The following is a 16,286-nucleotide window of genomic DNA, read 5'->3' as shown; positions in this document are numbered from 1 at the left end:
CATTACTCACTTCCTTCACGCAGCAACGAATTCAGGGCGAAATAACTTGGAACTTCATGTAGTCTAAGTATGCTGGGTTCAAATTAAAATCTCAAAATTGATATGCCCCTTCCTTGCAAAAGAAAACCCAGGTTAAAAACCTCAAAATCACGGGGGGAAAAAACTCTTATTTGGATCAGACTGGTGGCAGTGAAACAACACGACAAACTAAACCTTCCCTTTAATATTCACAACATAAACCTTCATGGTTCATCCATTAACACAGCCATCATTAATGCAGTGGGTATATCTATATATATTATTATTATATTATATATTTAAATAATATTAATATACTGATAGTAAATCTATGGCTTTTCATCAAAGTTCTCTTTTTCATCGTGTGACTCGTGGTACTGTAGGTGGAAATAAGCAGACACATTTATGCAGATGAGGGGTGGCTTGCAGGCTAAATGATTCTGTTTAAAACTGTATTTTACTCGTTACTCGAGTATTTTTGGGGATTGCATCTACATTTAACTTAGCTTCAGTTACCAATCATACCTTCTAGGCTACTGTGCATTTTGCTACACTAACCGAAATGACTGAAGGCAATCCGAGCTGTGTTCAGGCAGGAGATGCTGTAACCCCATACAAATAAGCTGGGCAGATGTAAACATGTAGAAAATCGGGCACATTCCTGGTTTCTTATTTAAGGTTTGGTCGTTCTACTAATGTAATTGCACACTATAGCCACTGGTGGCTGTGTTGCAGCTTGCGTTGCCCTTTCACAAACCAGCAAAAAAATACTTTCACTTTCCATTAACACTAATGTAAATGGCGATGCCTGAACGTTGCGGTGATCTTGGCTACCAGATGCTATTTAATCAGGAACAGAACATTTTGAGGAGGGAGAGATCAAAAATGGATATGAAACAATCCTCCTGGGCTGTAGCCAAATGCGCGAGGCACATTTCTCCCTCTGCATGTAGACTCACCCTATTTCTCCTGTGTTAATGCCACAATAATTCTTTACGTTGTAAAGATTATGTTCATGCTTTAGGAATAATCATACTGTAGCCTAATGGGTGCCTGTGCTACTGGAGAAGGCCAATCATAGGCAGCGCCTTTCATATCAAAGCAGGTGGTTTTGGTTTGCAACATGTTACTATCAAGATGTAGGCAACAATGGTAGGCTAGGCAGCAAGCAATATTTTTAAGTGATGTTATCGAAACCTTCATGTAGATGTAAAAAATATATAAGTAAAATGATTGTATTAAACAGAAATAGCTACATTTGAGGTCAGCAAGCAAAGTGAATAAAGCAAGCTGCACTGTGGCTCTAAACATGATGCACAGCGGACTTACTGCAAAAATGGACTTGAGACTTGACTTGGACTTGCCTATGATGACCTGTGAAGATCTCTGGCCTGCACACACTAAAAATATTAAAACACAAGATAACTTGAGTAGTTTATTGACCTTTCTGATTTCATACTTTTACTTGAGTAGGTTACAAATAATCATTTTTACTTTTACTTGAGTAATGATTTTTAGTACTCTGCCGACTACTGTGCAAATCTATTTGTATGTATGATTTCAGGGCTATTTATGGTCATGTGTCAGCCCTAAAGGCATTGATGGACATTTTGGGAAGTACACTTATTCACTTTCTTGCAGAGACATGTGACAATAGCACTCTCATGTCTGTCTGGTAAATATATATGGCAACAGAATTTCTCTAATGCAGAAAGATAAAACACATTGTGAAGACTGCATTCAAAGGACCTTATTAACTGTATTTATTATTCTGCTGAGTCATCTCTTTCCCATGTCCTGCAGTGGATCTGTAATGGCAGGAACAGCTGGCCATCTCTTGGAAGTCATTAGATTGTACGTCTTGTCCGGGGGCATAGTTGATTTAGAAATTACATTGTTGTTGTTTTAGCATGTGAGTCCAGAGTGTGATTGTTTGGCACTGGCCCGACTCCCATGTGGCAGCTTGACAGAAAGGGAAGGCACAAAAGATCTCTCCTCTGAGCTCCGGTGGTCGCCTCAGATTAGGGCTGGGTCCATCACTCCTACTGTGAGAGCTGCATCAGCACATTCTGCCTGGTTGTGTAGTGTTTTCACAACATACCACCGTTCCTCCACAAGACAAAACACATTCGCAAGTGCACACACATAGAGACACGCACAGGCTACTTGTTTTAACTTGAGTTGGACTAAAACACTCCTGTACATTATATTGCATAACTGTGATTATGTCTTCTGCTTCCATAACCAACAGGGCTGCAAATTTTCCTGTGAAGACACATGCAGGATGTAGCAGGATTCTAGCTGCAAACACTGCTGTGAAGCATGGCACAATCACAAGTCTGATGACAGGGCTTCTTCCTGGTTGAACAAGGGATACATGCATGAAGCACTGAGTCAAAATTACCTGCAGATGCGTCTCATGAGTTTTAATGTCCGGCAGCAGCACTTGTTCCAAAGCTCACAAAGAAGATCTTTTGTAGTATTTGAAGGGATTTTGCTTGACACTACCTGCCATAATTACTGCTGCACTTTAATCCAAAGGTAGATAGGTTTGAATCTTCTCAATATGCCTGAAGGAATAGTTTGACGTTTTGGCAAACACTCATTTGTTTTCCTGCCGAGAGTTAGATCAGGAGACTGATTCCACTGATGTATGGTAGCTATAGCCAGCAGTGGTTAGCTTAGCATAAAGACTGGCAGTAGGGGGAAACAAACCTGGCTTGCTTGGCAAATTTGAGAGTTTGAGTTAAACAATGTCCATAAAGTGACATGTAGAGGTGCTGGTAGGCTGATTTTTTTACCTTTCACCTAACCATGTCTTAGCTGTAGCTTTATTTGTAACATGGGTTAGGTGGTATCAATCATCTCCTCTAACTCTCAGCAACAAGGCAAATAAGATTTTGATTTTACCCAAAATATTGAACTATTGCTTAAAAGCATTCATTTGTAGGTGAGAAAAAACACCAGAGCCACATTGCTGCTGCAAAGTTCAGACATATTTCAAAGAGAAAAGATACAGGCAACAATAAAGGCAACAAGTCTGCTTTTTATTCATTTCAGTGAATATTGCTAAACAATATTCCTGGATTATCTGCAGTCTCTCATAAAGCCCCTTATAACACCGTGCTCTTCATTTAACAAGGTTTACTTTTAATGTATATGGGATTTATCAAGGCTTCAAGGAAGCAGAGCAATAACCTGACAGGAATACTGTTTAATGCTGCAAAGGCAAAGGTATTTGAGTTTCAGTATATGAATTCACCTGTAGAGTGCAGCTGGACTGCAGGTCAGGAGTGGGGCTCTCCTGTGTGTAAGTGGGATGGACTTGCTGGTCCTGAGTGGATTTGTGTTTCCCCTTATTCTTGACTAAGGCAAAGACATTTAGCAAACATCATACAAGGAAACTGAGTTACATACATGCAGTACATTAATAGTAAAAATAGAAAATTACCTTTCAGGCTATCGTAGTCATGTCATCTTGTTTCAACAGAAAGCCTGCATTACAAACTATGGGGATGGGGTCCATAGTACGATACAGTGGTTTTTGCGAACGACCCATCGAGCAAAAGGACAACACACAGCAGTAGTGAATGACACGCATCATTGCGGGTCAATGACAAGAATGCCAGACAAGAATGTCAGTATTCGAAAATCCTGCCAAGCCCTGGATTATGTCTAATGACAACGTTTTCTGCCTTTCTACGATATCTGTGTTGGCATCTGGCTTGGAAAAGGGTATGTGATCGACCATGATTATACTAGAAGTTATTTATGATAACGGTCTGCTTAGGCAACTGAAACACTTGTATAAAGTTAGGGAAAGATTGGTTACGGTTAAAACAAACAGGTTGGATGCAAACTCCATGTCTTCTGAATGAATATCCTATGTGCTACACGCCCAACCACCACGGCGACTTTCACACTGCTTTCCATCTTGTTACACAAAGGGCGTTAACCAATGAGACTGTAGGATCTTTAAGCATTTCAAAAATTTAGTGATAACAAGGCTGTGATCACCACATTTTTATTATGATGCTTGTTTCTGGGCTTTTTGGGTTCAGTGAATGTTGTAAAACTGTCATAACAAAGACATCTGTCATAGCTCTGGTAGACAATATGTTCATCTTCATGCACATGTAGTAAACTTAACACTAGCTCACACAAACACTTCCACACTATTTATTGACCAGTGCTTGCACAATCTTACAGTGGGTGGCTCTTAGTGGAAATGCATTGCAAAGTAAGCTGCACTTACAGGCATTAATATATTAACCCCGTAAACACCAGCTACACATAGCTGAAGTTGTACATAGCTCTACATTTTGGGAAAAACTCATCTTCTTGCTAGATGAAAAGATTGACTCATGTCTGTAGTGTAAATATGAGGTGACAGAGAGCAGTTGGTTAGCTTAGCTTAACACAAAAGACTGTAAACAAGTGGACACAGCTAGCTTGGCTCCGTCCAAAGATTTAAAAAAAATCCACCTACCAGCAGTTCTAAAGTTCACTAATCAACACGTTATACTGTATCTTGTTTTTCTTTAATTCTCACAACAACAAAAACTACAAATTTATGGTTTTACAGGGAGTTATGTGCTGAACTACTTGCTCCCTGTGGTCTCCACTGGATGCCTGGCAACTTCCCTGTGACCACAAGACACCAGGAAGTCACTGCCCCCAGGCCAAGAAATAGTCAAGCAAGTATTTAGCTTAGCTTAGACAGAGCCATGCTAGCTTTTATTTATTTTCCCCTCGTTTCCAGTCTGTACGCTGGTTATCATCTGACGGATGTAGCATCAGTTTGCAATGGCTTGCCAAATGCAAGCTGTTCATCAGTGGGTGTGACTCCTCCACAAAGCTATGAAGCAAACTACTAGAAACAGTGATACACAATACATCTAGTAAATCCAACCGTTGGTCTGGATTAGATCATTTTGGATTGGTGGTGTTTCATTGATAAACTTGCATAATTCTGATTAGAAAAACGTGTCAGTACAGAACTGCATGACATATTCTCTATGAGACTGACACTGGAAAGGAATGATTATGTAAAAAAGGGAATAGACAAATTACTTTTCTCCATGCAGGATCACATTTTCCTCTGCAAGTATTCTCACTAATATGGTATCCTTAGCCATTCTTAGTCAGAAATGTTGGAGATGTATGCTGTTCTGGTCCTGATAGCTTCGTATTAAAAGGTGCATATATTATGTGGTCACATGGATTCAAGTCCTATCAGAGGCCTTTGTGGCATCCACAGAATAAATAATAGATCTCTCAACAACCAGTGAACCTGATCATGGTCGTAGGTTTTCAATCAGTTGCTGTTACAAGGTCTCTTTTTGGGACCAGAGGGGATCAGGCTTTTGATGCCAGGGCCCCCAAACTCTGAAATACTCTTCCGGTGAATCAGTGGTCCTCAACCTGAAGGTGCTGACCCCCTACAGGGTTATAAGATAAAGCTAAGGGGTTGTGAGATGGTTAACATGACATGAAAATAAGAACGTAAAACACATCGCACAAACATGTTGCACCAATTATGTTTCATTTTTCGGACATCTTCTCCAACGTTTATGTTCTTGTGAAAAGCAGGAAAGTTTCACCTCACCGCTAAAAACTATTCAAATTAAACAATATGACGAGAAGGCTCATGGACATGCATAACCAACACGTTCTCATCCCAGGGCATATCGGTATTTGACTCACAAGGTATCCTTCAGCGTCCATATGAAACGCCTTTGTAAGATGAGGTTAACATTGTGAAATGGTCACAGTTTGATTAGGTTTAGGCAACAACACATGGTTAGATTTAGAAAATCACCATGGTTGTGGTGGTTATTTTTATGTTTTCGGTTGAAATAAGTGCATCATGTGACATAACACACATCTAACGTTATGCAATTTAAAACTTTAAATAAGTCAGCTTTGACTACATCACCTGTCGCGAATGGGTTACATTACAAGCCCAGGGCATCTCATCCAGACTCTGAAGGGTACCCTGTGTGGTGTTTGACGGGGTGAACGGGCTGGAACAACCTGTGAGTGAGGTTGTGAATGGAAACCGATGCAATTTAAAATGTCACACAAGCAAAGAGGCCCTGCGATGGACTGGCGACCTGTCCAAGGTGTACCACGCCTTTCGCCCGATGTCAGCTGGGATTGGCTCCAGCCCCCCGCCGTACGCAGGATAAGCGGTTGATGATGGATGGACACAAGCAAAGAAGGTTGGGAACCACTGCTTGAGAGGATAAACATGCCCACATCTTGTTAAAAATATAAAAAGGTGAATCTTTTAGGATGGCATATAATGTATATCCTATAAAGTTGTACAATGTTTGTGTCTGTATGTGTGCATGTACTCTATGTATATATATGTATCTTGCTCAAGGACACATTAATATGTGAACAGGTGCAGGCAGGGATTGAACTGCCAACCTTGTGATAAATTTAACACCTTCTACTCAACTTGTCTTCCAAAAGCCATTAAATAATTGTTAAAAATGTATATTTTAGGACAAATGCTTACCTAAACAGTTCCAAATGATACATACCTGCTTATAAATTGGGAATAAATTGTTGCCAATTATGTATTCTTATGAAGGAGTGTAGGAACATGCTGCTGTTGCTTTTCCAGATGGCTCTCTGAGAAGTCTCTAGTGCCCCCTGCTGGTTCATTTGTTAAGATCCTCTACATCTGTTTCAAAAACCATCTCTGCACTGTGTGATGGAAAGCTAAAGATTTTTTTTTTAAAGATGAAACAAACAATGAGGATGTTGATGAATCTACTGGGAACACGCTGTGAGTAAAGATAAATAGTTATAGCATTATAGTAATAGCATTATCTCGTGTTTTGGACTTGATAAGCACTCGGCCAGCAACGTTTTAAATTAAAATTAGGAAAAGTACATCACAAGAACGCAACCCAGTAATGGTGGTATAATAACAGCTATAAGTAGGCCAGGGTTAGCGACTGAACGCCCCCCACAGCCTCACAGCATGTGACACTGTGTGAAACAAGCTGTGCTAAATTATGTGCGATCACATCTCAGCCACAGGGAAGGCACAAATACAGCTTTCACATGACTCACCGCAGGGAACAGACAACAGGCTATTGATCCCAGAGGGCGTCGAAACACTCTGAGACACTTTTCTGTCATCTGGGGAAAAATACACTCTGAAAAAAGACATGCAACTGCATTTTTCTCTGCATAAAACTCTGATCAGATCTGTCGGTAGCACACCATTTAATGTTCCCATCTCAGAATGATTTATTTGTGCGCATGTGACAATAAATGATCAAACAGTTCATTTAAAAGACAAGTCGGTACAGCTGCATGTTTTTACTATACAATAGTCTGACAAAGAAATTTTGTTTATCACACATGTATCCTGTTGATATATTATAGATGTACATAAAAATGTAGCTATTATTGTCTGAGAAACAATTCAAACAACATGAGAGTAATTAGTTTGTAAGATTTAATAACACATGACTAATTAGTTAATGAACTTTACATTACAAAAGGCAACTTACATGTTATTATTGGCAGGGCTGAATTCACCGGGTTCATAAAGCAATAACGTGGAGGTGATCCCCGGGGCTGCAGATGGAGAATGTCATCAATCATAGAGATATTTTCTTTTCATAAATGGATGAGCAGAGATCAACCCAGGAAAAACGTTCATGAGGGCGGCTCAGGGTATTCTGCCTCTGAGATGAGCCATCTCACATGAGTGCAATCTCCATATTTCAGACGTGAAAAAAGATCAAATTAAAATAAAATCACCGAAATATGGAATACTGTATGTATCATTTAATATAGTTGCAAAACTGTTCTGTGGCTTTCCCAGTGGTAAAAGCAGCAGTGATTTATGATCATCTCCAGACGGTTTCCAGACGCAATCGAGGAGCACGTACTGGGCAAAAAAACTGACAAATTCGAAAGATGTCTACATTAAACCTTCAAAATATGAGATTAATAAGAGCAGGACAAAATGGGGCATAAAAGGAAGAAGAAGCTATTTAAATCCTTTGTTAGAGGTGGGTTGTGAAGTAGGGGAGAGCGGGGTAAGGTGTCTCATGTGTAAGTTGTCACACTGCTCAGAACTCCAACACTAGAGCCTCTATGTCAAAAATCAAATAGCCATTTTGTGTGACTTCTTTTTCTATGTTCAACTTCCTGTTCACATGTGGTCAAGGTCACTCTAATCTGAGGTGAGCACAATTTTATAATTTTTTTAAGTAAAGTAAAACATTTGCACTTTACATTTTACATAATCCACCCTTCTTAGGTATGAATGTTCAAAATGATAACATTGCACAAAGTAGAGGAGACAATAACGTGTCTTTTAATACTTCAGCTGAAGTGCTATGTTAAGCTAACCTTGAGATTTAGCCAACATTAGCACACATGTCAGTTTGGGGCAAGTTGTCTCAATGACTTTGGGGCAAGTTGTCCCATTATTTTACTTACTTAGATTACTTGCTCCAGTACAAATAAACACATGGAACATGCCCAAAAAACTATGTGAAATTGTGTAATTACCTCTGACACAAGTCTTAAATGATACTGTAATTAGGCAGCAGCCATATGCCATATGACAAGACTGAATTCATGACAGAGTATATACGGTCTTATACCGTAGGCATGTAGTGTGTAAGTAGATACAAAAAACACACACACTACATGATCCAGTTATTAATTTAGTTAGGCAACAAGGGTAATAGACAAATACGCTTGTAATTTATTTGTAATTGCAAGGAGGAATGTGATTTTGAAGGAAGGAAGGAAATTATCAACAGAAGACAGAGAATGGCAGCACACCACCTGACATAATGTTAAAGGCAGTCAGGCAGGTGAAGTTGAAGAACAAATCAATCAGAAGTACAGCTAAGGATTTTGACGTAAGCCGCTGACATCTCTTTTGGCCTCATCTATGTGGAGCCATTTTCATACAGTATTAAAAAGAAGACGTGGTTTAAGTGTATGAAATGCAACAAATGGGCCTACGATGCTTGCACCTCAGGCCAGAACTGTGACTCTAAACACATGTCTGATTAGTCAGATACATATGTACGTTGAACAAAAACGCACATTGTTGCATTAGTGTGTTTAAACACCACATCTGTTTAGTTAAGAAGTTGTACATTTAAGCAAGTTATCTGCAGCATTACATTCAGTTACCATAGATCTATTTGCACTCCAGAAAACGTTTGATTTTAAAGTTCAAAGAAAGAGGTTGTGCCACTTAATGTGAGCTCTGCCAACATTTTTGTTTTGAATTAAATTATTTATTATCCAAATTCTCTAGGCTTGATTGATTTTTGAATTTGAAATTGAAATCAATTTTCACAATAAAGTGTTCTAACTGTTTGATAATCCAGTGTGACAACTTACCCAATGCAGTGTGACAACTTACCACACTCTCTATTCAACAGTCTGCAACTCCATAATGAGATAAGATATGAAGATGTGATGAATACAAAACTTCTGCCCAAGACTTCATTCTTTCATTTGGTATGACATTTGTACCATTGTGATGTACGGTGCTCAGTAAATATTAGATGGTGTGAAAAGTGTGACAACATACCCCACTCTCCCCTACCTTGGATAAAGTCTTTTAAATTTACACTTTGGATGCAAAACAATGGCCTCACTGCAGAGAGGACCAACACAGCAGCTCAAGTCACTTTCTTCTACCAGTTAACCAGCGTCTGGGTGCATTCTTGTTACATCTCTGCACAGCTTCGTTTGGGAGGACGCAGGACGTCAGGTCAGACATTCAGTTGGTATGTTTTGGAGCTTGAAAGGGTCAAAACTTTGTTGCAAATCAAAAGCAGCTGCAGAGTAGATGGTTCACCTGAGCCCTGCTGCCAGCTTCTCCATCGCTGCTTTGCGCTCTTCTGCTTTCTGCTGTGAACGCCGCAAGACGTTCCTCAGCTCCTGAAGGTGGTCCAGTGTGCCCGCCAGCTCGCCTTTCACTGTTTTCATCTGGCTCTCCAGCATCTGCGTGTGATGGAGGGAGTTCCTCCTGTACCGTCTGCTGGAGCGCACTTTTTCCTCCAGGTCCTCCACTGCGACGAACAACCAGAAAACACAGACTCACACCACAGCAACAGGACAACAAGAGATTTTATGATACTTAAAATATGAAGTAAGAATGTTTTCTTTGTGACACAGACCCATGTTCTCCTGGTAGCCCATGCTCTCCGAGCCAGGCTCTGTCTTCTTGTCCAACATGTTCTTGGTCTGCTGCAGCATCTTCTCCATCTTGACAAGTTCGGCAGCCTTAGTGTCGCTGTCTCGGCGAATTTTCAGTAGCCCCTGCTCCTTCGGAGTCAGCTCACTGTGACACTTGCTCATGTCGAGTGTTAAAAATCTAAACAGCACAACCTGCAACTTAGCGACACAACACCAAGTGACCTGCTACACAACAGCCTACAACCTCAATGAGCATAAGACACAAGGGTGATGCCTCTAAACCTGATTTCAGCATCCAATAATATTCCACTCTGAGGCATAGACTTCTCTTTCTGCTGCTGTAGCCCAGGAAACGCTGGTTTCCTTGCAAACTAACTGTACCACTGGTTGTATACGGCTTTTTATAGGCAGTAACCTCAGCACATGTCTGGAAGTCATTTGAAAACAGACAACTCTCAGTGCACACCATTACAATTGGCAAGTCATAAGACTGGCTTCACAAAGCGGGTCACAAAGGGAGAGCAGAAGTAGGCAAGCTTTTCCCTTTGGAGGATACCAAACAAATAAAACAACTTGAAAACACAATATGAACAAGACGAAACCATAGTAGTAGCATGATACTCTGAGCCTCTAAAGGAACAATATTTTCTGCCCAACACAGTAGGCGACACATAGAAAAACACAGTGCATGATTCAGTCAGCAAAAGAACATTTATGATCACTTGCATATTAAAGTAAATAGACTGAATAGACCAGTACTCCTCATCCACATTCCTTATTCAGACCTGAATGCTATATGTGAACTGTACCCTGCTGCACATAGACATTAGATAATAACCGATCGTGTGCTGAATGACTGTGGTGCGAGCATCCTTCATTTGTGACTTACTCTCATTTATGACAGCACACCCGGTAGCTTACATAGTAATCCGTGACTTGTTTGCTGAGAGTAAGAGAGGAAAATTGATCTCACTCTGATACCCGTCTGCTCAGTCTGAAGCTACAGCCAGGAGACGGTTAGCTTGTGTTGTCTCCTGGCTGTAGCTTCAGATCGAATGGACAGATATGAGAGTGGTATCGATCATCTCATCTAACTCTCTGAAGGACAGCAAATAAGTATTTCCCAAAAATGTCTAACTAATTCCTTTAAAGATATTAGTCAATGATGATGCTTCAAGTGGTTGAACTGTCCATTGGCTTATTTATGGTTTATTATGGATCCTATTAAGCATGAATAAATGTTTAGACAAACTTTAAAGAAGCCATTAGTTTTATAAAGTATGCCTTATTATACAATAAGTATTATGACTATTCCAAATGATTGCTTATTTATTTCCATGATCATGGCATGTGGCATTTACTTTATTAGCAAAGCATGTATGACAGAAAAACACTCATCAACATCAGACAAGGAAGTGCACGGATAGGATTAAGTGCAGCAGACCTTGAGGCATATATTCTCATGGGGGCCAATAGGAAAGTGGCATTTTCCTGATGCACAGTGAGGTTTCTGGCCTGCAATTATGTTGTCAAGAATTTCTTCGCAAATACCACACATCCTGTGCATGCTGCACACATGGATGTGCTGCACTTTGACTGATTAAAGCCTTGTTGCCGGTGCTCATGTGCTATTATCTCTTTCTTCACCTCCCCCTCATCCACCTCGTCATATGCAGATATACTGTACATCTCTCTGGTGTCAAGCAGGGCTAATCAGTAGCTACTGATTGCGGTGATTAGACACAAATATAGGAATATCCATGATAATTTATATTCTAGTTCAATGAGAGTTTTCAACTTCATTGCTGCAGTGTAATTACTGTGCCACATGTCCCTGCATGAAGGTCACTCGCCTTCTGGGCTTTCTGTAGCTTCTCTTCTTGTTCGCACAGCGTGACTAGCACTTTCTCTGTCTCTACCTCCTTCCCCTAGGCTGGCCACATGCAGAAACACAAACAAAATCACATTTATTTTTAGAAACCTAAACCCAAACCTTATGAAGCAGTGGATGATATACTATACATGCAGCATCTGAGCGGAATCCGGATCAGATGTGCTTGTCATCAACAGTATCTTTAGTGAGTAAAGCCACTTGAATGTGAACAGAGGCAAGAAAAAGTATAACCTTCAATTACTAATCTGATATTGGAGACTGAATGTTATATTATTTGTTCTCTTGTATTCAGGTGTTTCTGCTCTCATCTGCTGTAGCTCTCACTTTCTTCACACACACACCAGCTGAACCTCTGTTTCTCTGTGGCTCGATTTCAAAATAATAAGATATTATATTATAGGCTGTGTCATGAATAAATTTGATAACGTTTTGCTTAGCCACAGTCACATCTTTATTTTATTTGAACAGATCTATTTCAGGAAAAAAACACCTCTTCCCTTGGGGTAATCCAGTTTGAGGAGCCAGCGACCCATATCTACAATGAAGTGACTGTTTTCTAGAAACCCCTCTACATGGACATGAGAACGAAACGCACATAGCATTGTTGATGACATTTGACTCTGATCCAGCAGCTCAGTGTCCACAAGCCTGGACGGGTAGCTGCTGCAGTGTGTCCTGCTATGATGGGGTCTTCTGAGGTCTCTTGGACAGACCCGAGCTCTTGCTCACCTCGGCCTGCAGTATATCCATCTGGCCACCAGGCGAAGACTAGGACCAAAATCTCAGCTAGTCGCACATCAGACAAGTTATTTATTCCCATTTAGGTCAGGAGGAGTTGACAGAATGAATTACTAGTGTTTACCTAATCGTGCCATACTTAGCTGCCTGTCATCTCTCAACAGTTCAATTCGTCACAAGCTGTGGCCCCCAAAGTCCATCACATTTGAGGAAAGAGAGTGGGGACATAAAAGGGTCACTCTAAATAATATTTTACCGTCTAATTCTAGAGGCTCATCGTGAAAACATTAGTCATCACATTAGCATGAAACACACTCAAAGCGAAGCACACCATCTGTTATGTAAATTAAAGTGGGAACAGCATATTTCCAGAAATGCTGTGTCATAAATAGATTTGCCCTTCCATATGTGGTGTATAAAATAGTTTGAGGGAACTCTCAACAAATCTTCATCAGACTGGAGAACACTGAATGACTTAAACCCTCTGTGAGGAATTACACTAGTTTTTAGAAACTGCATGCTGAGCATACCTACTGTATATTATTTATGTTAGACTGAGAGATGTTAGAGAGCAGGGAATGGTGGTTTAATTGAATTACTTCAGGTGTATGTATCTGCATCATATTTACTGGTGACCATTATGTCACCAGAGTTTTCCCCATATAATTCACAGAATGTAAGAGCAGAATTTTATTTACCCTAACTACATTTAACCAAGGCAGCATTCTTACCCACTGTGAGTGTCTGACAGTATCAGAAAAAGACTGGTCACAGTTTATGCTACAATAACACATCAAACCATTTAAACATATCACATCAAAAAAAACAAAACCAACAATATTATTATTGTTGTTGTATTATTATTATTGTTATTCCATCTTGCAATACTTTGACTCGCCTACTCGGCCCTTGGCCCTCAACACAAAAGCCCGTTTGAAGAAGAAGCAAATCATAATAATTTGGTTAGGTTACACTTACATTCAAAGAGGCTAAATGATTCCCTAAAACAGCTTGGCCCTGTAGTTTTTATCAAACATTACTAAAATAAGAGGTAATAGTGCATTTGTTGGGGAATATTTTCACCTGGGGATTAATACATATTTCAAGTGCTAGTGAATATTTACAGCAGCAGGACAGTGTGTGTGTACAATGCCGGTGTCCATGGTGATGAAGGGACATGTCACCGAGTGCAACTGTGTGGCTCAGTGATGTGTTTTCATCAGTTGTTGGACAACAATTGAACTTAATGGCACAGAAAAATAAGATATATCAGGCTTTACATCTATAGGCAGTACGTAGTTGGACCCATTCATTTTTGGTTTTGGTCTTTTCATGGGATTTATTGACAACACACCATTAACAACACTCTACACTGGACCTCTTCCCCCCTCTCTCGTGGTTGAAAGTATTTCAATCTGAAAAAAACTGTTCCAGCTACATAGACAGGAAACACTGAATAAAATGGTACTGCAGACTAAACAGTCATGGTGCGATGTTTCTTTCATCCTTCTAGCTCTTGACATTTTTCAGAGTGATCCCATTCCCACACATTCCAAATATCCATGTATTTTGGACCCAGTATGACTAGATTTTGAAAGTGTCCAACCTAATAATCCCACCCTGTCCCTTCAGACCTCCCTCCAAAGCCGCTCCCAGGATTCTTTTCATTTTTGGGTCAGAGCATTTGATATATTGATTGGATGTAAAGAGAACAAATATAACCAAAAATGCTTTGAGAAAGCTGGACACAGCTTTAAAATTGTAATACCGGAGTGTCACCATGAGGGGGAAGGCTGACAACAGTTATTTTGCATGATTCTGTCTGCTCCATCTCAACAAAGTAGGTTTAATGAAGCAATATTTCTCTTTGGTAAATCAGCTTTAGCATCCACCTTAAAATTAGTAGTCACACACCTGCCTCACGATCTCCGTTAATGAGAACTGCAGCACAGGAACAAATCGTTCCTAAACTGGAGTGCTGAAATTATTTCAGGTGGGCTGTGTGAAATACACATCCTTTCATTTGTTAGGTAGCCTACATATTGGGCTGTGATGGATGTTAATGGCGGACATGGTAATGAGCAGGTGTGGGCTGCGAGGCTAAACAGAGATTATTGTTGTTAATGAAAGGTAAACTGAATTCAGGAATGTTAATTTGAAATCCCTGCAGATGTTTTCCTGTGTTCATTAATCTGAAAGGTTATGTTTGTGGAGAAGGCCTTCATTATATTAGACATATTGTGCATAATTATCTATACTGACACACTCAAACTGGAAAAAGCCCATCTATATCAGTATTTCTCTGCCCTATTGTCTGTGCACTCCAGTGGTGACACAGCCTTCATCTGTGCATCAGCAAGGTTGTTGTTTGTTTGTTCTTATATGGAAATAGAATTTTGTATCTGCCCACTCAGAGTGCCTCAAGGTAATCAGCATTACATAATCGCAGGAAATACCTTATCTGCATCCAGTTTCTGTCCTCTGGGCTCTTATAACTCTCCCCTGAAACTCCAAACCTCTCTTGCAGCAAAATTCAATACTTAGCGTTGTTCTTCTTTTTCTCTCTGGAAAGACTTAAGAGATGCAGCTATCAAAGCTCTGTTGCGTGGCGTGAATGCTTCATGCTGTTGTCCTTTCTAACAATAAAGACCACCAAGACACCAATTGCATTTGTGTTTTCACGCTTGGCAACACTTTTACATGAAATGCAATCACATAAAGTTAGACTGGTGTCTGTTTCGATGGAGGAATGCACATGCTAATGTGCTGTATAACTGAGAGCACATTACCTTTTGTTGGTACATTCCCTTGAGACACAGTCTTACAGTGATGTATCTCTTCACATAAAAGATGCCAGCAAGAGGTCTCACATCCCACAGCAGAATCAATTACGGAAGCCTTTTCAAATAGAATAGAGTTAGAGGTTAGTTATTTTAGCAATATTACAAACTTCAGGTATCTTTAGTCCAAATTATAAACAGAGCTGTGAGATTTATCCCTAAAGAACGCCTCAAAAGATCTGTCCCATCTCTCAATGAGACTGCCTGAAACAACTTTTTGTCTATTTTTTTAAACCAGCAAGACATTAAAAATCTCCCCTTAATTCAGTTTTTCTGGGAAGTGATGTAGCCTAACATGTGTACATAAATTTAATACAGACTGTCCTCACCAGAAAAGCGCGCACATATCTCGATTGCTCTGTGATTATGACCCATATTTACGTTTATTGTTAGCGACCTCTAGTAGTAGGCTAGGTATGTAGGGGAGCAAACAAAGTCAGGTGAGGTAGCGTCAAGAGCAGGTGGACTGGCAGCTACTTTCCAATGGTCATATCTGTCATTTTGTCACTTACAATCCACCGATTTTGTCTTTAGGTATGAGGACATGTTGCTGCACTTTAATAAGCTAGTAGGCCAACTATCACTGCGAGAAT

General features: G+C 40.1%; 1 protein-coding gene across 1 annotated transcript; it reads right to left on the bottom strand.

The window, feature by feature from the left end:
- Positions 1-9,498: 9,498 nt before the first annotated feature.
- Positions 9,499-10,581, bottom strand: si:ch73-389b16.1. The gene is made up of 2 exons (XM_038717024.1): positions 10,203-10,581; positions 9,499-10,094 (listed from the first exon to the last, which is right to left on the bottom strand). The coding sequence occupies exons 1-2, from the start codon at positions 10,381-10,383 to the stop codon at positions 9,877-9,879; spliced, it is 399 nt and encodes a 132-aa protein (XP_038572952.1). The 5' UTR covers positions 10,384-10,581; the 3' UTR covers positions 9,499-9,876.
- Positions 10,582-16,286: the final 5,705 nt, after the last annotated feature.

Source organism: Micropterus salmoides, unplaced genomic scaffold, assembly GCF_014851395.1.
Source record: "Micropterus salmoides isolate LMB-PRFRI ecotype aquatic unplaced genomic scaffold, ASM1485139v1 Ms_hic_scaffold_13, whole genome shotgun sequence".
NCBI lineage: Eukaryota > Metazoa > Chordata > Actinopteri > Centrarchiformes > Centrarchidae > Micropterus > Micropterus salmoides.
This window is presented reverse-complemented; position numbering and strand designations above follow the sequence as displayed.